The sequence below is a fragment of the Euprymna scolopes genome, chromosome 8 (genome assembly GCF_053919585.1).
Source record: "Euprymna scolopes isolate OS-2025 chromosome 8, ASM5391958v1, whole genome shotgun sequence".
NCBI lineage: Eukaryota > Metazoa > Mollusca > Cephalopoda > Sepiida > Sepiolidae > Euprymna > Euprymna scolopes.
The window spans coordinates 42,787,531-42,811,606 of NC_136489.1; the positions used below are offsets into that span (position 1 = coordinate 42,787,531).

The 24,076-nt window shown below is 33.9% G+C and overlaps 1 protein-coding gene across 2 annotated transcripts in view; it reads right to left on the reverse strand.

Annotated features, from left to right (window-relative positions):
* The window catches only part of LOC145283531 (mitochondrial proton/calcium exchanger protein-like), a 133,528-nt gene that overhangs the window by 40,532 nt on the left and 68,920 nt on the right, over positions 1–24,076 (reverse strand). For both annotated transcript variants that reach the window (XM_080132403.1, XM_080132402.1), the window contains exons 3-4: positions 14,284–14,803; positions 3,506–3,649 (exon numbers count right to left, since the gene is read on the reverse strand). In XM_080132403.1, coding sequence (XP_079988529.1) covers positions 3,506–3,649; positions 14,284–14,803 — 664 coding nt within the window. The remainder of the gene's footprint in view (positions 1–3,505; positions 3,650–14,283; positions 14,804–24,076) is intronic.

The following is a 24,076-nucleotide window of genomic DNA, read 5'->3' on the forward strand; positions in this document are numbered from 1 at the left end:
TAGAGTTTAATTTGAAAATTGAAATGATTTTAATCATTTAATAAAAAATTACATAAAATTCGATTTTCTAAATTTTCAAATTAAACTTACCTAATTATGTTTTCAAAGATGTGACCAAGCCTCTCTATAGGTATTGTATAAGTCAAATTATTTGGGCTACTATTCTCATTGCGGTCGTTATTTTTACGTTTCAATCGATGTAACCTCAGACTTTTTTCAAGTGCATCTTTCCAAACTTGGGAATCTACATGGAATTTCGAACTATAGTTTGAATCATTAAAATTATCACTCCTCGTTTCAAAAATTCCAAATGAGAATCTTTGTTATAATTTTGTTTCTTTTTCTTTATTAAAGAATATTTAGTGGATGTTGATAATTATTTTTATGAAAGTCAATTTTCTATATTGAATTTCTTTTTTGTTTGTCAGACTTTTTTTCAGAAACTACTAGGCTGATCTGGTTGAAATTTTGTATAGACCTTTGTTACAATAAGGTGCAGTAAACTATTATGATATACATTCAATGCAGTTAAGAATTATTATTTAATGCAAAAAAACAAAAAAAAAACAAAAAAAAACATGAATTTGATCATATTTAATGGTCAATTTGGCATAAAATCACTTTTTAAGTAAACAAACTATACTTTTTGCTTGTTTTTACCGAGCTAAAATGTCTACTTCCTTAATATTATCAAACCTGACCTTGTCAGTCACAAAATACGCTTCATATATTTTAATTGATGCAGATTTAATATTTATTATGACAAAACATTCTCTGTTGAATATATATATATATATATATATATATATATATATATATATATATATATATATATAGTACTGATTTTAAAAGTAAAAAAACAAATGACCTGGGTGCCATCAGCTAGAATTCAAACCAAAACATTTAACACTCCAGCTGCATTTGAGCTAACCGGACAGATGGATAAGTTATAAAATTAAACTACTTTTAGCTATGATTAGTTTACACTTTTTTTTTTTTTTTTTTTTTTTTTTACATGGAAGTCACCACTTATCAAGGCTCGGAGCCCACTCGGGGATAAGGGTTATTGCGTGTACAGTAATCAATGGGACAATATCGTAATAATCGTTAGTAATGGAGATCAGATAAAGTGTCTTACTTAAGGGCGCGGTTTATCAGGAACTTGTTTATGTTGAACACATGCACAAACTAAAAGAAATGTTGACACGAACATTTTACATTTTAACTTGCCGATATATTTCTGTATGCATTATTCATCCATCCAAACAAAGATTTTACCCGTCAAACCATCCTTGGTGTATGATTACTATTTCAATGTTATGTGTCCAGTAGTTTAAAATTTTAGTGGTTAAATATTTAGACACAAAGACATAATCTACTTTTTTATTTACATCAACAGTGTTATGACCGTGGTATAATTAATAAGTGTATCAACAAAAGTATGTCGCAGAAGTACACGTCATGATTTTGGGGTCATAACTGCCAGTAATTGCCACCCACAACTTTTTTATTATAGAAATCACTTCAGATAATACATGAAACTACTTGATGTAAGAAGCTAATAAGAATGAAAGCTATGGTAAAAGATGCCTACTAGCCTTAGTCTGGAAAATACAAAGCTATATGAAAACAGTCAGCAGGATGAGAGTTCCACAAGCTTGCGGTTCTTAAAAAGAAGCTAATGGAATAAAAAGCTGTGTTACAAGGAGGTATCAAAACAGCAAAGTGATGGCGACCATCAAGCCAATAAGGCCAAATGAGCTGGGGGAAGGTAGCAGAAAATAGATCAGACAGTTCTGAAGAAACCATGTTATAATAATAACGTTACTAGCAGGACACGTGGAAATTCCACAGCGAACTCTTTCATATGCAATACATTGATGTTGGCATTCTGTAGATGCTCAATGTAAATTGAGACGCCCTGATATTATTGTAGCTCTTTTGTTGAAACTGCAAAAGTATTTATCTAAGCTAGCACGGATGCCTGATGTAGCCTGGTCATAAAATATGCTTAAATATGACATTTTAATTTATGCAGATTTCATGTTTTTATAGAGTCAATTTTCTATTGATTACACTTTATATTCAACCCAATATATATATATATATATATTCATGCAGATTTTGTATATATTATGATAGAGTCAATTTTCTACTGATTCTTATATTTTATGAAGTTGTGATTTAAAAAAAAAAAAGAAAAAAAAAAATTATATATATATATATATATATATATATATATATATATATATATATATATATATATATCCATATGACTTTGGTGCATCAGCTTGAATCAGAACCAGAACCAAAACTTATGAAAAAAAAAAATATATATATACATATATATATATATATATATATATATAAGTAAGCTCTATGGCTCACTTGCAGTTTCATTAAATACTTTGCAAGCAAAATCTGATTCTGCATTTTGCTAATTCCTACCCTCTGATGAGAAGGAAAGTATTTCTTTCGAAACTCTGCAGATTAAGAACAATCCATTTAATTTGTGTCTCTTTTTGGAAAATTAAATGTTTTTAACTTTTGTTAAAGTGTTTCTAAACATGTTTTATTAATTCTTTGTTCTTATATAACTCGAGTTCCTTCAGCTATAATCGATACGAAAACCAAAACTTAGGAAGAATTCTTGGTAAAATTATTTATTACAAGCAATGGAAGAAATGGAAGGCCATAACAATTAAACAATAGACACTCAGAAGCAAAAAAGATGTAAGCGTGATACACAAAATAACACACATGCTATCGTATTAATATATAGTTGAAAAAAAACAAAAAAAACGATGGAGACTAACATAATGACTGTGAGAGAGGCTGTAGAAAAGAAAAGGTGGGGGTCAATCAAATTACAGATACGTTTTTTGATGTAACAGTATTTATTGGCTGGGTTATGTCCATTATTCCTGAAATAGGTATATCAGCTACCTCATAACAAACAGTAAATTACACAAACAGATGAAAGCCCTGTGGAATTTCCACAGAGTCCTGTTAATAGTTGATAATTATGAAATGAACATGGTTAATATAAGCTCAATATGGTTGATAATTATGAAATAAATATGGTTAATATAAGCTCAATATAGTTGATAATTATGAAATAAATATGGTTAATATAAGCTCAATATAGTTGATAATTATGAAATAAATATGGTTAATATAAGCTCAATATAGTTGATAATTATGAAATAAATATGGTTAATATAAGCTCAATATAGTTGATAATTATGAAATATGGTTAATATAAGCTCAATATAGTTGATAATTATGAAATAAATATGGTTAATATAAGCTCAATATAAGAAATAAATAAATTTCAAAACAAAGTGAAAACATTCTCAGCTTTTCACTACAAACAAGAAAAATAAATTAAGCTATAGTATAAAAAAAACCAAAAAAACAAAAAAAAAATGAGCAAATCTCCTATTTTTTTTAATTAAAATAGATAAAAATTATATTGGTGCTTGTGAATTTTAAGCATACTAACCTCTTTGTGTTTGACTGCAAAAGTACTTGGCAACATGTTTGGAAAGAGTTTCAAAGCCACCGGCAGAAGAAACTCCATAAATGGAACCACAATAAATACTAAAAATGGAACAATTCGGAATAAATCTGCTGTTGTTCGTACAAGCTGGAAAAAAAAACAAAGAAAAAAAAAAACGATCAGATTACAATGATATAAAATATATTACTCCACATTAAAAATGTTGGTTCGTGTCCAGAAGTCTCCCTTTATTAAAAAAAATTTTTTTTAATAAAAAAAGTAAAGAAAAATCTGCATGATGTATGTACCCATGACAAAACAAAAATATCATATTCCAAAAATTATGCAAATGGACCAAGTAGGTTTATTTTTATATAAAAAAATTAATTTTTAAGTGATTAATAATAATTTGTATGCTTTACAATATTAAATCTCGCAAATTTAAATTATTGTGTTATCTCCATTCTTTTTTTTTTAAAGACTGTTTTCAAAATGGTTGACAAGACAGATGCTCATCCTTTACTCATAAAATCGTATTTTCTTATTTAAAAATAAAACTACTTGATCAATTAATGTGATTTTTTGGAATATGACATTTTCATTTCATCACAGGTGTATATATTCATTTTTCTTTATTTTTGTTTAATATAGGAAGAATTTTGGACAAGAACCAAAATGTTTTTAATCTGACAAATGCAAAAACTAACATCTATTATACTAACATTTTAGTTTAGGTTGTTTTTATTATTATGTAAAAGTAAAAACCATAACGAAATTAAAATCAACAATATTAAAATTATTTGCAGGTTTTAGTTATGATCAGGATTTAACAAACATTTTTGTATGGCTATATAAAAGGATAAAACAAGTGATGCAAGATATGGCTTTACACTACTTTTCATGGTAAAAAAACCAAAAATATCCCATAAATATGTTTAGAAAATTATACACCATCCACCGTATACTTTGAACCTTGCACCAACAGGTTCTCATCTTATACACACACATATATATATATATATATATTGAGAGAGAGAGATATTTTATATTAAATCTTAACTATCCTATATATTTATATTCAAAAGATTTATTTTCAATATCCTATTTTTTTTTCTTGTTTACTTGCCTCCCCATGAGGGCAGAGTTAGACACAAGGTCGGTTTTTAATGTGAGGGAAATCAGCTCCCAAAAAAGAGGCACTCTGGTTAGAAACAAAAATAAAAAATGTATCAGTCATGAGGGATTTCTCCTTCATTAATCAAGACCAAAAAAGTGTAGTGCAGCATTAGAACAGGTACTACACTTTGAGTTATATTTTTTTTATTCACTTTGAAAGTTTACAACCAAAACAGAAATAAACAAAAAATTAGGCACAAGGCCACTCAAAAACTGGGAAGGGGGGGGGGGGTCTATGGTCATCCTCATCACTGTACCTTTGTTAGTTTATGCGTGATCATAGCTGAAGTTCTCATTCACCACAATACCTCAAGCATACCAGAGAAGACTGTCCTACCCAAGATTCCCAAATCATATCGTGTTTTTTTGTTTATATATATATATACTAGCAAAGATACCCGTGCTTCGCACGGAGCTTTGTTGCGCACTCGGGTACCAAAATCTGTGGGCACCTTTCCAGTAAGTTGATGTTGTAAGAGCAACGATTGCATAAGGTGATTAACATTTTAACTACCTCTTGTAGTGACTGAAATTCAATCAGGAACTTCACAAAACATTTTCATCAAAAAGGAAGGTTACTTGATGTTACATAGTAAATTTTTCATTGAAGTAATTTTCAACTCTTGCTTAAATTTTATCTTGCACATTCAATACTAAAAACTTACCACAATCAGATCATGTCAGTTTTTCCTCATATCCATTTCTCGAACTTTTCACTGAAGAGCCTCAGGGTAAACTACATTTCTGCTGCTTTGATTTGGAGCCAGAATGTAGAGTTTTTCTGAACTTCCTGTCCAGCTGATGGAGACGTAGAACATACCGTGACTGAAGCAGTCTGATGTCAAGTCTACGCCAATGGTGTTAAATGTCTGACCTTGACTTTTGTTTATGCTCATTGCAAAACACACCTTCACAGGAAATTGGAGTCTCCGGAATTTAAATGGAAGTTCTGAGTCCGATGGAACTAAGGGGATCCTTGGCAGTAGAACGGTTTCACCTTTGTAGGGACCACAGGAAATGGTGGCCTCAAGTACATTGGTGTGCAATCTGGTGATAACACATCTGGTTCCGTTTGTTGTTTTTGGCGGTTCCAAGGATCGAAGAATCATGATTGGCGATCCAATTTTGAGATTTAAAATGTGTGGAGGCATTCCAGATATCTCCAAAGAGTTTAAAAACTCCACAGGGTAGTGAACAGCTTCATATTCATTAGTAGCCGAATCAACTGACTTGTATTGCTTTATGTCTCCTGGAAATTCATCCATTATTGAATTGTTCAAATGATTCACATTGCTGTTTAATGGCGAAATAATAGCCCTCTCAGCAAGCCAATCCGGTGATTTTCCATTGTTTTGCAGGTCTGGGTACACTTTGTCTTTCAGTTGCTTCTGATTACCGACACATTTACCAAGCGCAGTTGGAATCTTAATTGTGTCAGGTGAAGAAGTGATAGGAAACTGACCATTACCGATTTGGAGAAGCAATTTTGAGAAGTCTGCTGCAGCTGTGTTATCAGAGATATAGGCTCTCATATTAGTAGTCAGTCTCTTTACTATAACGTGCCTCCAGAGATAGGATTGTTTCAAACTTGCATTGACAATGTTAGCCCTTGTGCCATTTTTAACCACTGGGAGGATTTGACGGAAATCACCGCAAAATAAGGTTGGAATGCCACCCATGGGATTCTTGTTTCCTGTGATGTCTTGCAGTGTTCGGTCAATTGCTTCATAAGCACTCTTGTGCGTCATTGGGGCTTCGTCTACAATGATTGCAGAGGTGTGTCTAATTACATTTGCCAAGGCTGAGTTACCAGTAATTTTGCAAACTGGCTGATCCATTCGATGAGTATCCAAGGGTACTTTAAAAGTGCTGTGAAGAGTGCGGCCACCTTGTAGTAGAGTAGCAGCAATGCCACTGAATGCTGTTGCAAGCACAATCTTTCTCATGGATCTAATCTTTGCAAGGATCAAATTGATTACAAAAGTCTTGCCCGTACCACCTGGAGCATCAAGAAACATCATGTTTTTGTTCATTTCACCTTGTGCTTCCAACATTGCCATGAATGAATTGTAAACTTCTCTTTGAGAATCGGTCAGTTTTTCTTGCATATTTTCTGCTTGTAGGGAAAGTTCTTCAAGATTATAAGTAACTTCACGTTGATACTCTCTCGCGAGTCTTTCATCTCTCCCTTGCGTTGGTGCAGGTAATCCATAGCTTGCCAATGGTTGACCGCACATAAGGAGAACTTTTTCTTCAATTAGACAAAGAGTTTTATTGTAGATGTCCTCATTAAAATCTGCTTCTGGATTGTTAACTTCTTGCCTGTATCTGTGAAGAATGTCTTCAGATATTACATCACGAAAAGCCATCCAGATCTCAAGAGGATTTCTTGGCTCACAGGCTGTTAAAATTATCACAAATAGGCTTCGCAAATTTGAAGGTGATTGAGTGGCACTTGCCTCTCCTACTGCTTGATGCAAGTGATGGTCATTTTCTAGAAGGCCTCGAGCAAGGCACGCTGCTCTGTATGTTTCAAACACCTGACAATTGTATGCTCGCAAATTTTGAAATGAAGTTGGACCAGCAACCTCATTGAGCAACAGGCGTAAGAAATAACACTCCCCTGCTTTTGGACTAATCGTGTAGATTCTCCCAATGCATGGTGCCTTCCATACATCATCATTTTCAGTACCTTCAACTTGTACCCCACGCATTCTTCTCATCCATTTCTTTGTCGATTTGTTCCAAGTGTAAAACTCAGGGACTTCTACGTATTTGAGACCCCTTGCAAAGTCATCTTCATGGCAGAGTTGAAAAAATGCTGTCAAAGTTGTGGCAGGCGGTGGACCTTGGGCTCGTTCCAGAGCAGTATCAGCTGAGAACATGACACGCTGCCCATTTTCAAGATGAACAGAAAGTTGTACAATTGGGGGGAAATGTTCATGGATGGGATGTTCCAATATCCTCCAGGCCGCTTCTGAATTGCCGACATACCTTGCATTCTGGAACTGCTGGATCTCATCCACAATGTGACTTTGTACTTGGCCTTGTTGGTTAGCTGCTCCATCAGTTCTTTGTAGTTCAAACACTGCTTGATCACATCCTTTATTCACGTATTTGAGGACATATTTGATGCTTTGGATCGAGCTGCAAATTTCTACGTTAATGTGAGCGTTGAACTGCTGAAGGAGGACCTTGTTGTACGGAACAATCCACTGGTTTGTTATTTCTTGATTAACATACCGACCATTTCTCTTCATCCTTATTGTACCAGTCTGGCCTCCATCTTCTGGTTTTCTTTGCCTGTACTTGGGGTAAGAGTCTTGGCCTTGCTCGGTACACTGAAGAAATTCTTTTGGGTATTTTTTGGAACATTTGTTGTCAATCATACATGGACAATTTGGATTAAATGGTCCACAAGGTCCATGCACCATATGTGCCATCACTTTAGCATGAAGATCAGGATCTTCCTCTTTGTCAGGGATCTCTACAGTTATGCAGAGATCCATTTTTTCTGGTAGAAGTTTGTCCTCTGGGGCCTGCCAGGTGAGGATGTGTGCATGCGACAGTCCTCTTTTTTGATATTCAATACTGTACAGGAAAGCCCTCAACCTGCCAAATCCTCCCTTTTTAATAAATTCAAGTAACTTTTTTAGCTTCTGCCTGAAAATCCTGGCAACAATATCTGGACGATCCTGAGGGTCTTGCCCTTGAAGACAATTTTCTGTAATTTCTGTCCACTTTGGATTTGTTGTGAACGTGATGAAGAGGTCGGCTCGGCCCATTCGCCGAACATATGCCATGGCATCACTTTGACGCTCAAACATGTATCGAGGGCCTCCTGTATAAGTTGCCGGAAGTACAACTCGTTGACCAAACTGTTCTGGATTCCCATCCTCCCTAAGAATTGAATCTCTCAAGTTGCTATAATTGTCAGCTCTCAGGGTCTGTTGCTCACGCCTCAGGAACTGTAAACGTTCTGTTTCAATCTTGCAGTACACATCCACCAGCCATTGTTGAAATAGCCTTCGGTACCAGAGAAAATAGTTTCCAGGCCGAGTCATTGAATGGTACAAATAAAATTGCTGTTGGGTAACTTTTCGCCCATTGGATGCCTTCATGTAGATGTTGTAAGATGGAGAACCATAGGGGTACATTAACGGGTACATTAAAGTATCGTAGAGGGGATGTAGTTCGGAGATCCATTTTAATGTATCATTTCTAAAACGCAAGACAATATCCCGGTTAGCTGTTGGTTCATTCTCCATTAATATTCCAATCTCATACGTTGTTGTTGGAGCATTGAATCGCCGTGGATGCTCTTCTTGCGGCCTTCGGTCTTCCCTTATGACAACTTTATGTTCTACCAAGTGTTCTTCTTCAATCCTCTCCTTTGTTGTTTTCAGCTGACAAATAAAGTTGTTGTTCTCATGTAAAAATTCAGTCAGACTTTGGAGAATGTCTCTATTGAGTCTACTGTCACGTCCCCGATTATGTAGTTCCTCTTCCAGACTATCCAAGAAGTAGACTTGAATAAACTTTGCTGTTTCATCTTCAGGTGGTAAAAGACTCCCAATCTGGTGGTAAACCTGGCCTCGAATTCTAAAAGAAGGATTCCACCCATGTACTGACGCAATTTTGTGACCAAATGATGTCATTGCAAAACAATTGTTATAACTGCGTAGATTTTGCAGAAAATCTTTAGAGATGGGACCATTGCCGGAGAGCAAATCTTGAAGCAACTGAGGCAGTGGTGGAAAGCTATCAAGCACAACTTTGCCAGAAGAACAACAACAACTAGGGGTTTCTCCTTTAAATTTTACAGCTGAGCAATGTTGACATACTTTGTCCATTTTTCCTATATCAGCTGTAGTGAGAGAGTCATTTTTGTTGTAGAGCAATCCTTTTCTATTGCAGTGTTCTATTTCATGGTGTCTCAAAGCAGTCATTCGTTGTCTAGCTGCCTCGTTTTCTGTCAATTGCTGGGGCAAAGTCATACTCTCTCTCCATGCAGCCTCTCGTTGTTGCCCTTGGTATAGGCGAAAGCTTCGTTGGGTTTCCGATTCATTCTGATGTCGTTGAGCCACTCTCAACTGACCTTGTGTACGTCTACTTACCTCATATAATTCATTCGATCGTAATATTGCTTCTCTTTCCAGTGCATATCTTTGCCTTTCTTGAATTTCATCTTGTGATGAATTTAACGGCCTTACAGCATGTCTAGTTCTGTCAGCTTCACGTTGGGTTTCTCTTTCCAAATCTGACAGTCTTGCTCTCCTTTCTCTTTGACGTATCCTGTTAAGTTCTAGACGTCTTTCTCTATCTGAATTGTTTTCATTGGAGCGAATTGCAGCAACTCTTAGTCTATTAGCTTCCAATCTTTTCATTCTTTCTTCCTCACTTTCGTTTCTACTTCGTTTGGGTGGCATAATTTCGGTTTTAAACGGAATTGTTTAACGATATTAATGATTGTAAATTAATTAAGCGTAAAGGAAATGTATACTAACTGAAATGGACGAACTATAAATAATATTTCTGAATAGTACAATTATAAACAATTATATTGTACCTATTTACTATGCCTCCCCACGGGACAGAGTTAGACACCAGGGTCGTTTTTTAACGTGGAGAAAAGGTACAAAAATAAAAATTGTCTCGGTCGTGAAGGATTTCTCCTCCACCGAAAGAGAACAAGAAAATGAAGTGCAGCATCTGAAGAACAGATACTACACTTTGATCTTGACCAAAAGGAATGAATAAAAGCGACCTACGTGTGACTCATTACTTCCGGGTGTAAACGTCACAGTCTAAAAGTAATAATTAAAAAAAAAAGTAAATGTAAAATAAATGTAATACCAACTTAGGTTAACTAAGTAAACAGTACAATTAAAACAGTTCTATTAAAACAAATAATTACTAAGATCTAGGTAATTGTTAGTCTCATTGTTATGGTTTTAAAGAAAAAAATGTGTAAAAAAAGTTCTGCTTTTGTGAGTACGTGTATTTCTTTTAAATTACATAACCTTTTTATTTTATTATTTATATCTCTTTTAAATTTATATATTTTGTTAGTAAACTGGAAGAAATTCAGTTGAATAAAACCTTGTTCGTGTTCTTTACGTTAAACTCATATTTTTATAAAAGGTTCATCCGGTTTAAAGAAAGCACTAAGTTTAAATAAGACTGGAAATAACTAATTCAATATATAAATAGAAAAATGAAATAAATATAAGCTTTAAGTCTTAAGATAGTAATAATCAAAATGTAATAAATTATTTGTAGTTCAAATCTATGATAAGACAGGCTTTCGAAATAGGCTCGACCAGAAAGATTAAATTGGAACGAAATTATAATCTCCGTGCCATTTTCAAAACAACCCCACAATGGTTGTAAGAAAAATGTAAAAGAAAATGCGCTTATCTGTTTATTTTGACCTGTTTTATTTAATTAAAAAAAAATTGGGGGTTGTTTAAAAATAGAATGGAAATAAAGTTAGTTCCGTTTTAATTGTCTTTAATTGCGGCAAGCGCTAACAAAATCGAAAAATCACTGTTTACATTCGAAATGTTAACTTTTATAGGTTTACAGGTTTGCTGACAAGGCTGGGGGTGTTTAATACAATTATTTTACTAAATTGATTTTTTTTCATTTAAAAATAAAATTATTTCTTTTTTAATAAAGTTTTATTTTAAAATATTTGTTTTTGTTTATTTATATAAAATTACGATAGTTGAATTGTATTCTTTCAATTATATTGGCAAGTAAAATATAAAAGATTAAAACGGAACGAAATTGAAATTTCCATTACATTTTCAATACAATCCCAAAACATAAAGCTTTGCTCGCCAATGAATTGTTTTGATAATATACGTAAAGTGAAATAAATCGAATATAAAATTAAATGAAAATATATTAAATAATTAAATGTTAAATAGATTTTGTAAATAGTACAGTTGAAATGATTAGAATATTTCCAATATGTAATAAGGTCGAGGTAATTAGTTAAAGAGATTTAATATAATGTGATATGCAAATGAGCATAAGTCATTCGATATGGGGGTGGTTTGTAGACTAGTATATAAAGAAATTAGGCATAGATTCTTATGTCTCCTATAACAGAAACATCCTAAAATGGGTTCTAATGTTTCTCTACCAGGAGAGATCTACCCTCTTACCTCCTTTATATTTCGTTGATGGTGGAGAGCTGTACACACAGACAGAAGCACACGAACCCTATTACTTTATAAAAATATAGATATATATAAGCAATAAAATAAATTTGTAAACATAAAATTTTATAAAAAGTCGTTTGTTTATACTACACTTTGATCTTGGCCTGAAGGCCAAGAAAAAAAAGGCAATCCTTTTTTTTTTTTTTTTTTTTTACTTACTTTTTCAAACATTGCAATTTTTAATGTTAGAAATTTTTATGGTAACTAGCAATTCCATACCATTTATATATTCTTATTTTGCTAGAAAAAAAAAGAAAACTAATTTTTTAAACTCCATGAAATAAGAAAATTCTCTCATATTCTTTGCTTTTGAAATTTAGATAGTAATAAAAAAAAATGTAAATTTTTTTCTCTATTTTTCTCTCCCTCTCTCTCTCTCTATATATATATATATATTATAGTGCTGCTATGATTAATCTGAATTGAGGGTATCGGAATTGAAAAAAAATTGATGCCTATTTTCTGATACCAAAAACAATTCTTTTGTCTTTTTTATTTGATTGTGATAAAAGCAAAATCTTCCATTGCTGATAGTAATAATAAAATATTTATTGATTTTAAAATACTAGTAAAGCTAAAATCGATATATCATTCCCCCACACGAGTATTTTTACAATGGAGAAAACATCTGCACATTTAAAATGTGTTTTTACAGTAATTGAGAATAAATAACTATCATTAAATATTAAGGGATTCATAAAGAATCAGAATCGGTAATTTAATACACAATCTGTAATTGTATCGGCATCTGGAAAATTATTAGAATCATCCCATCACTAATATATGTATATATGCTTATATTGCTACGGTTCCCTTGATATTGACCAATGAAACTTTACTTATTATTGAGCACTATTTAATAAATATTAGAGTTGTATTATTGTATAATTTGTTTTATTTATACAAAGATGGATTTTATATGTGTATACATAATATTTCAGCTGTGATTTCTTTTGAAATCCAGTGTATTCAGGCCTCTACTCAATTGAAACGCTGGATTTCCAAAGAAATTACATCTGAAAGATGTATGCACATATGTATCCAATATTGTTTGTATGACTAAAATTTTACAATGAGACAGAAAGGAAAAACAAATACGGAAAAATAAAAATCAAACAAAAGATTAATTTCCCCATGTTTAATTGTTTTTTTCCTTGTCTTTCATACATTCCATCTTCAAACATTCATTATGATATATAGTGTATTTTATCCTCATATTTCTCTCTCTATATATGTAAAGCAAAGTTGTGTGTATGTCGCAATATAAATGGATACAAACCAATCATATATACTCATGTATCATGCCAAAATTTGTATAAGTTACAAAAATTATGAAAAATGATAGAGTAAAAAAATTACAAGTAAAAAAAAAAAAAAAATCAAATAATGTAGTTATAAAGTATTTAATTTTGAAGAGTTCTCAGAACCCAGGGGAGGTAACTGTATTGCACTATTTTAACCAGAACAAAATTAGGATCATAGTGAATTTGATGTATGCTTTGTAACTAACTTGTGTAATTTCTAACTTTTAGCATGGCACAAATTCACAACTTTCTTTTATATAACAGGTCATCATTTTTAGCATGTTTTGTCTGAGAGCATGTGCTGACTGAATTCCAAAAAATACTAAAAACCAAATGATTTGAATAGCTTACACTCTTTCTGTATCTGCTTCATTATAATTTTTTTCTATTACTTCCTAAAGCAAATAAATTTTTGCTGGAATGTGTTAACTCAAACCATTTAAAACTGTTTCAAACTCCTAAAAGTAACAAGTCTATGTGAAAGTAATAAGTCCACACAAACTTCTAACCCGCACGTTGTCTGGTACCGTCGCAGTAGCAAACAATCAAAGACATAAAAAAATATGACTCCGCATTTTCTTAGGTAAATACAAAAAGCATTTATTCCAGTAACTTCTGACAACATACTTCACTGGGTTTCTAAATATCACTCACGAGTTGAACATGCCTGTCGAGACGCTCTTTCACACACGTGTCTTTGACATCGCTTGTCTTTTTTGATCACACAGCACATTTTCTCTCTTGGCTTCCATGTGTGGTTGGTCTTCATCTCGCACACATTATGCACTAGCTAGAGTCAGACGAACAGAAACGAACTGCTACAGCCATAAACGCACCAACAAGAATAAGGTAAACCAACACACATACACAATGTCATACGTATATTACTTATATCTGTGCATATTATTCACACTAAACATTGATTACTAACTCAACTTTCTACACTAAACATGAATTTGCTTGAATGAACACTTATTTTCTATAACTTATATTTTCATAAAATTTTAGATATAAAAATGTTTTGTCATAACCATGTCATAAGCACATAGCTTATTCTCGAAATACGTACCTGCTTGTGTTCTCGTCTTGATAACGTCTTGCCATTGAGAAGTGACCACAGCAGTCGCATGCTGATTCTGATGTCTATGGACATTAACCGAAAACCATGGTAGTAGTGTTTCACCTCGTCGACAATACGCACCCAGAGCTTTTTCTTGGGTAGCATAAGCGCTTTCTCCTGGACTGGTTCCAACACAAACAGTTTTTCATTTGAAGCTTTTAACTCAGCCTCGGCAGCCTTTTCGGCCGCCGCCTCCTTCAATGCCTTCACAGTCTGTTCTACTTTTGATTCCTCTTTGGAGTTGGATACACTGTTGTGTATCCGCCGATATACGATTAGATCTGGCTTCGGTAGAGGAGGATGTAGATCTCCACTGTATATAAGGTATTTAGATTTGAAATATGTGGTTGGCTGAGAAAGTCTTTGGTTTTGTTTCGCATAATGTTGGTGAAGGTGATAGGAAATGTAGGTCTGCGACGGGATGAGCCTTCGCTCATAGTGCATTCGGGAGTGTAATTTCATATATCGGCTGGAAAGAGAAGCCACAAAGAAAATATATTTTTAATCAGATTAAAAACTATTTGAGAGTGAAAAAGTGAAAAAAAAGGCTGAAAGAAAAGAAAAGGCCAAAAGAAAAAAAAAGGCGAAAGAAAAAAAGGAAACAATGAAAAAAAAAACAAAAAAAAACAAATAAATGACAAAAGGCAAAAATAAAAAAAAGCAAAAGGCAAAATTAATTATGAAAGGCTAAAAAAAAAAAAAAAAGATGAACACTAAAAAAATAAAAAAAAGATTAAAGCTTTAAAAAATAAGGCAAAAAAAAAAAAACGGGAAGAATGGAAAAAAAAAAAAAAAAAAAGAAAAAAAGGAAACAATGAAAAAAAAAAAAAAAAAAAAAAAAAACAAATAAATGACAAAAGGCAAAAATAAAAAAAGCAAAAGGCAAAATTAATTATGAAAGGCTAAAAAAAAAAAAAAAAAAGATGAACACTAAAAAAATAAAAAAAAGATTAAAGCTTTAAAAAATAAGGCAAAAAAAAAAAAACGGGAAGAATGGAAAAAAAAAGATGAATTTAAAAAAAAAAAGGCAAACTTTTTAAAAATGAGAAAATGACAAAATAGCTGCAATGAATGCGAATTTGTGAATGTAAAAGTTTTAACAATTGAATTTGCTTTAATTTTTTTGATTAACAAAAAAGCATCATTGCAAATTCAATTAAAGTAATTTCAAAAATGTTATGGGCACTTGAAGAAAAAGATTTTGTGCAGAAATTGACTATTAGATTAAATCAATGCTGACTGTGCAAGCTTACTTCAAGAGAAAATTTCAATGTTGCCAACATCCATGTAAAAAAAATTACATACAGAATCTATAAATTCAGTGATCATGGACTAATCTTAAATGTGAATGCTAAGGGCCATAGAGGCACACGTTGTGGTCATCCAAGATGTTCTTGATCTCCATTCATATTAATGTACAGAGCTGCACATTTGGAACCTCTTTGAATGGCGCTAAAACAAAGACTGTTAGATATCTTGAAGGAGTTTTACACTCACCAGACCATGGCACACTCTCCAGATTTTTATTTATGGAGTTTTCTCAAACATAATGTCTATCAAAATCATCACCAGACTATTCCTAGACTGAAGAGTGCTATTACAGTCAAAATCAGAAAGGAGCGTGTCAATTATTGACAATTTTGCTCATCATTGTGAGCACTAGACAATATTTGATGAACTTCCAGAATCCAAACATCATGATGCTGCATCAACAAGAAACAAGAGCCACCAGAACTACCTCCACTAAAAAACTAGCCAAACATTTTGGGCAAAACTGTTTTACAAATTAAACAGAAATGCAAAAACCTATTACAGAAATAGCCCAAAACAGTCGCTAAAAATACACAAAACCTACTGCAAAAAAAAAAAAAATAGAAGAATGGGCCAACCAACAGGGTGCCAAGAATTTTCTGGATGAATTAATCTGTGAATATATAGACAAGAAAGGCCTTGTAGAATGGCAATAAAGAAGAACACTCCAAAATAATCAGGAGGGGATTAAAATGACTGTCCATGATCAAGGCTTGATGGCCAATGCTTTTAAGAGGAGTGCTTTCAACAATGTAAACCAGTGCAGGTTTTTACACACAGAAATAGAGTGTGAATTACCTGATATTCAGTTGTAAGGTTCTGCTGAGGGACGAGGGCTACTATACAATACGACACAAAAACACAAGAGGATGATCTCCAATCTGTAGTGGAATGAGGACATAAATGGATGGTCACATTCAATGCTGCCAAGACTTAACTGGTTTCCTTCAATAATTACAAGAAACCTTCTCTGCCACCAATAGCAATGGCCAGTGACTCCTTATCTGAAAGTAAATCTTTTAAACTCCTCGGCCTAACGTTCACAGAAAACATGAGTTGAAACAATTACATTGAGAGTATTGCCAGACCGCTGCGAAGAAGGTAAGCTCTCTCTACCGTGCTAGAAAGCTACTAACGCCCGAAAGTATCCTGTACCTATATAAGGCCATCATTCACCTATGTATGGAGTATTGTTGTCATATTTGGGCTGGTGCATCTGCTACTAGTTTCTCGCTCCTGGACAAGGTCCGAAAGAGAGTTGCCAACCTGATAGGTCCTGAATTATCATCTAAGCTTTAGCCTCTGTCCCATCGACGAAATGTTGAATCTCTCTGCCTGTTCTACAAGTACTTTAACGGTGAATGCTCTGGCGAACTGCAAGCACTTGTACACCCTTGACGTAAATACCCAAGACAGACCCGACAAGCAGCTAAATTCCACCCCTTCACAGTAGAGATCCCTAGATGTAAGAGAGCTTTCTACTCCAGTAGTTTCTTCCCCAGAACCGCTAGACTTTGGAACTTCCTTCCGGGACCCTGTTTCCCCAACTGTACTGATATGCAGAAGTTCAAGTGTAGCATGAACCGACATCTTACTGCCCAACTCCCTACGTAGTACCCCTGTAGCTTATGTCCCTGATAGTAGCCCCTTACATCAAAATGGCGATGTGCCTTGTTTGGGGTGAAAATGTTATAAAAAATAAATAAATAAATAAAAAAATTGTTTGGTTCTAAATTTCTGTGAATTTCCATTCATTAAAATTCTTTAAGTGTTATGGTGTTAGTAAGAAAAATGCACTTGCCTCATCAGCAGAAGAGGCCATAGATTTAACTGTTTTCAAGTACTGCATACAGACATTTTTCAATCACTAACCCTTATCCTCGAGTGGCTTCCAGGCCTTTGTCAAAAACAAAGTCACTAAACAAACAAAAACCACTCTTTATCTTTATCAACTATTATTACTTTGATGGCTATTCATTTTGATCCTAGCAATTTTACTATGATCAATAAATAGAATATCATCAATGATCAAGAATGAATGTTGATCCAGATTTGAGCCATTGTTTTTGTTTTATTTATCTATTCAGGGTTAATTGTCTGCATCAAAAGAAATATCAATTATGGTGGTTAACTCTCAACAGATTTCATCAGTTTATTTCTTACTTGGGATAAGATCTTTTATAATTAAGTAGGTCAATTTGATTCTGGATCTAAGATTTGAAAAAAGAAAGGGAAGTTATGAATGCTGCTTTGTTTCCTTTTGTTCTCCCCACTCCACCCGTAGAATCTCTAATAGATGGTATTAGTTTACAGTATTAGTTCTGATGAACTCTAAGCACTTGCGTCCCCCTCAAAATAAATACCCCCTCCCAACTAACCTGATAAGTAGCAAAATTCTACTCCTTAACTGTATATAGATCCCTAAATGTCAGGAAAATTTCTACTCTAATAGTTTCTTCCTTCAAACTGTCAAACTTTGAAATTCATTCCTGGTCTGATGCTTCCTGAACTTTACTAATACACAAAAGTTTAAATTCTATGTGAACAGACATCTTGCTGCTCAACTCCCTACATAGTGTACATGTAGACATGGTCCCAAATAGTAGCCTGACACTGTTTTGTTTGTAGTAAATGAGAAAAGAAAATTTTTAAAAATAATACAAAATTAGTCTCTTTCTGCTCACTATATACACCTCTTCTATGGGTTATATAATATTACTATCTCTGGTGATATTCCCATTCATAATGGACTATTACAATCTTTGTATCCTTTTCTTTATTAACGTTAACTGTTAGGATGCTAATAAATAGAGAAAGAGACCAATAGATACATATGTTATAAAATGAAAGCAAGGATGGGCAACAACGTACACTGAGGAGGAGTAATAGATAGACATTTCATAAAAGATGGTGAATTAATTGAAAATTACATCTTATTAGAACAATTAAAATCAAAGTGTCAAAGTGGTCTTTTTTTTCTTTGTATAGAGTGAAGAGGAAAATATATCAAATCCTACAAAGGTCAAGAAAATTACAAAAAATTAAACTTTAACCGGCTGTAAGGTCATTCCCTAAAGTTTCAGTTATCTGGGCCACTTTTCATTAAAGGCCATGTCACAAAATACCCTACTTTAGAGTACAAGATAGTGAAATTCCCTTTTCACAAGAGAATTCTTATTTGCTTGCCAGAGAAGATTGAAAACAAGATACTGTAAACTAATACCATTTGTTAGAGTTTCTATGGATGGAGTGGGGAGAACAAAAAGAAACAAAGCAACATTCATAACTTCTCTTTCTTTTTTAAAATCTTTGATCCAGAATTCTAAAGAATAGTAAGATAACCACTGACCCACGACAGCAGGTATGAAATTATGATGTTATAAAATATGTAAACTAAAATGACTTTTTCTCCCTTTTCAAAAATCAGCAAAAGGCAGTGAGAGAAAGGAGATAAAAAAAAAAGTACCCTCCTTTTCACTGATGAATATCAAAAACATTATTTGTTAATAAATTAGTAATTGGTGATTTGGGGAGTAGTATTAGAATCTGAGACTGTGCCTGAGTTAGCTCCTCTCACTTTTATTTATGACTAATCAAAACTAAAATATTGATCAAGATTAAATATTAAATATATCCGAAATAGATGGAAAATAGTTTTTCTTTTTAACATGGACCATAATCATGTGATTAATTTTACTGATCAAACAGATTCCTTTTGTAGCTTGCAGTAAAAAAAAGTTATAGATCACGAAAGAATGTGGGGATAATAAACTCTACTTTATATATAAGATTAGGGCCTTTACTCCTTTAAAAAGTTTGATTTCATAAATAAATGCTTGCAGCAAAATTCAAAAGTGTGAACCATTTCTAAGTTTGTTGCTGAATCAAAATTAATGCCAATCATCAATAATTCTTAATGAGTTCAGTTAAGAGCATTCTGGTCAGAGATAGAAATGTTTAACCACATGCTCCCTCTCAACAATCACTGACCCAATGTTCTCTTTAATCTTCTCTTCTGGCTGTGTCATCTCTCACATTAGCTCACAAGTATGAAAATACAAAATACAAAAGGAAAGAAAACTCACAGTAGACACAAACTACAATTCATTTCATTGAGTTCTGGGTGTGTGTAACACCATTAATCCTTTATATGAAAATGTCTATATTTTAGTTTTCTGTTGAGGTCATGTTCATAAGTCAGTTGATCAATTCATATCCACATCTGTTCTGAGCCATTCAACTGCCTCAAACTGGAAACTGTCCTCAATTGTCACAAACTCAAGACTGTCCATAAACTGTTCCAAAACTCACTCCCACTCTAAAGCTGCCTTCAAACCAACTCTAAACATATTGACCTCTATATTTGGTCTTTTGTCCAAGTCATGGCCACACCTTGATTAACAATCCTATTTTTTAATGACTTGTGTGTCTTGGTGAACAACTTCCTCCCCACCTATACTTGCACTTGTAGTGGCTATCATCCTGGTTGTATTGAGCAGTTTTTTTCCTGAGCACAAACTGCATCTCGAACCATTGCAGACCAGTTTTGATAATCCTGAGCTAAGTTGCATGAAATGGCTAACCAGTTCAGATTCAAACACCAGAGACCAACTACTTGTGAACGATTGTACTGTCAGGTTGTCCTTAATTGTTGTTGCTTGGGACTTCAGCTGCCTACAGACATGTTTGTGCCAGTCAGGCAGAGAGGAAGAGAGCAACAATCTTACATATGAGCTCTCCCTCTGGCTGACGAGCAGCATGTCCTAACCACCAGACACATCATTGAAGAAAGATGGATGATAAGGGGTGTAAGTTTAATCTTTAACGGAACGTAGAAACTGAAACACAATCTACATGATGGCAGCGCAAAATGCTATGAAAATAGTCACTTCATAAAACTTGAGAGGGGAGGGATGTCCATAATATCACAAATGCATTAAAGAGACTAAAAAGAGAAAAAAAAAAAAAAATGGGTGTTATGTGTTACATAAACCCAGATTAAATGACACAAGTCTGTTATCAATCCCCTCTAATGAACAAAGAAAGAATCACTTGTAAAAATATCAGAAAATCCTCTGCTCTACAATAAAACAAAAACCAATGCATATATATTTGTATCTATTACATGAAGAGCAGTTGTCTATGTGTATGTCCAGTTAAAAGTCCAAAACAAGATAAACACCCATAAAGTTGATATTTTCTTGATCATAATTACCCTGGATGAATAATACCAACAATTTAGAAAGAATTATTCATTCCCTAACCCTATACTGGGCTAGGTTTTGTCAGGGTGGGGACGATTTTTCAGATGTTTTATGTACTAATTTGGAATGGAAATATCGACTATTCCTTGAAAAATCTATATATAAAAAAAAAGTTGTCTGTATTTTCAGAGAGACGAATGGGTTGGACAGAGAAGAAAGAGAGAGTGGAGAGAGGGAAAGAAAGAAGGATATAGAGAGATAGAAGTTTTAATAGAAATATGTTAAATTTTTGCTCTGGGCAACGCTAGGTAGCGCTACTAGTGTGCGTACACACGCACACACTTCCATTACAGCAGTAAAAATTATGCCAAACAAAAGCATTTCAAGTGTTTAGAGGAAAAAGAGCGCAAATAGTAAGTCAGACACACTTCCCTACTATCTGAAATAAATTCAGGATGCAAGTTTTCTATTTTATTTTCATAACAAGATGTTTTTTCCCCTTTTTTCTATATCATTATATCATTTGATTTTACTTTCCAGTATGAGTTTCCTTTCTAAATTCTTTAAATTGAGCAAATGAAATGCTAATTTATATGAATATTAATTCAAACACTGGCAAAACATTTTTTTATTGTCATTTTTGCTGAAAGTATACACTTGCATACTATAGTTGAGCATTCCAGTTTCATCTGTCAGACTCCATCTCTGACATCTAATCTCTATTTTGTTTTCCCAGGGTTTATTTAACAGCATTAGATCTTTTGGCGCCAATTTCCAAAATAATATTTTTAATTTATCGTTTTACTGAATTTCATATATATTTTCCCAAATTCTAATTGTCTCATTGTTTGCCTTATTAACGTTAGGTCAGAGGAATGTTATGATTTCCAATTTCTCTTCATTGTGTTCAAAATAATTCTTTAGGATTTTTTTTTAACTATTACTTTTTCATTATGTGCATATGACAACTGTCCATATTCTTAACTTGTTTGAAGCATTATAAACTTTGATCAAATCCCATTTAAAAGACAGCAATTAAGAAAGGTGTATTATTTAGACTACTGTTCTCTTCTTCAACGTTATTCACAATGTTCCAACTGATGTAACCTCTGACATTCTTCAGGTGTATCATGTCAAACTTGGGAATCTGTACAGAATTTCTAATGGAGAATCATTCATTTAATCCATGAGGGTAGCTTACTCTTGTCTCATCAACCACTGCCATTACCAGATTAAAGTTTTCAGGAATTTGTAATTGTATTCTTACAATCGCCCGCACTGTGGATTGAACTTTCAACTTTCCAAAGACTGTCGCTTAGAACTGACTAGCATGGATACTCAGCATTGCCCAGGTGGACATGAAATTCAGTTTGGACAGAGCTGCTATACTATAAGATATTGAGCAATCCCCAGAAAAGAATGGAAGAAGTGACAATTTCCCCATGGCATTAGACCACACACCCATCCAAATAAATGAATCAAAACAACTTTTCTTTCAATCAAAATAGCAGCAAGTGCAACTGGAAAAAAAACAAAAAAAAAAAACAGCATTAGGCAGGTTCAAACCTGAAACACGAAAGAGGAAAAGGGGAAAAAAACTGTCACAGCCACAACGACTTATGACGTCATGACCCTTCAAAATAACATTTTTTAAATATACATTCAGTTTGCTAGGTGTCTGTGACTTGCAAAAACCAAGATGCAAAAAAATGACCCCTCCTTGCAAGAAATGGTCCATTTGACCACCACAGAATTAATCTTTTTTTTCTTATTCTCGGATATTATGCATCTGAGGGATCGCTCTTTCAGATGGTACCGGTTTTGATTTGGTCCAATGCGGCTGGCGAAAGTTTTAGCAAGGCATACAAACATACATACATTCACAGACACACTAACAGTCAGATGAGATTTCTATAATAGACTAGTGTGGGTGACCGGCATTGCCCGGGTGTTCGGAGGTGTGTGTTGAGCAAAAAAAAAAAAAAAAAGTGCTCGCAGGCAGGCTCGAACCTGTACCACAAAGAGGATAGTGAATTCAATGAGTTAGTAATTAACTTTTGCCCGGGTGCCAGATACTGGCACAAAGTCATACATAGAACATTGCTTTTAAATCAGACCGAGGACCAGGTTAAATTCCCCACTTTCTGCTGCGGTATTTATTTGCTTCCCCACAAAAGCAAATTAGACACAAGGTCGTTTTTAATGTGGAGGAAAACCAGCTGCCCCAAAAAGGGGGCACTGTGGCAGTATCTAGATAAATAGTAATTGTCTCAGTATGAAGGGTTTCCCCTACATTGACCAAAGACCAATTAACTTGAGTAAATCCAGCCCAAAGATCAAGAATGCTTTGCCACTTTTTTCGAACAGTTTCACTGGATACGAAAAAGCCAAACAAACACCCGATACAATGCCACAGTGGGAGTTTTGTTTAACTTGATCAAAAAAAATGAAAGAAAGGATGTCTGTTTGCGAATGCGAGATATTACGATCTAGGCAGTATGCGAAAACTGAAAACTTCTTGCAGAATCTAACCGACGCAAGAACTCTGCTGCAAAAAGCCTTTGGCAGACATACACAAACGCTCGCACCTATTTTTCCTTCTAGCAGGGGTGCTCGGCTTTGTTGAGGGGGGGGGAGGTAGGCAGGCAGACTCAAACCCGAGATGTGAAGGCAGAAAAGAAGAAAGTGAAAGAAAAGCTGAAATCTTACTGCTATGCTAAGATGCGAGAGGAAGTGAACAGCATTCAAATTTATCGATGTCAATCAAAAACTTGACTTGAAGTGAATAAGTTAAGAATCATGCAAGTGCAGAAATGAAGGTTGGCTGCAGGCCAGTTTCTGCCGTATTTTGCTTCCCCACGATCTTGGGGAAAACCAACTCCCCCCCCAAAAAATGGGAGAGCTCTCCAAATCAATAGCAATTGTTTGATATGAAGGGTTTCCCAACATTGATCAAAGCTAATTGCGTTTCTGGAAAGCCAGGCAGCCTACTTTGTTCCAATTAGTTTTGCTTTTATACAGAAAAGATGAACAAACATGCGAAAGGGCGGAATAGAGGGAATTTTATAAAAGTCGATCAAAATAAATATAGAGACGACGTCCGTTTGCAAATTGTAGATATTATAATCTCGGAAGTATAAGGAAAGTTCTAAATAAATGTAACCTTGTCGAGAACCCACTCCCTCAAAAGCCTTTTTGCGGGCATACAAAAACGTGCACCACTTTTT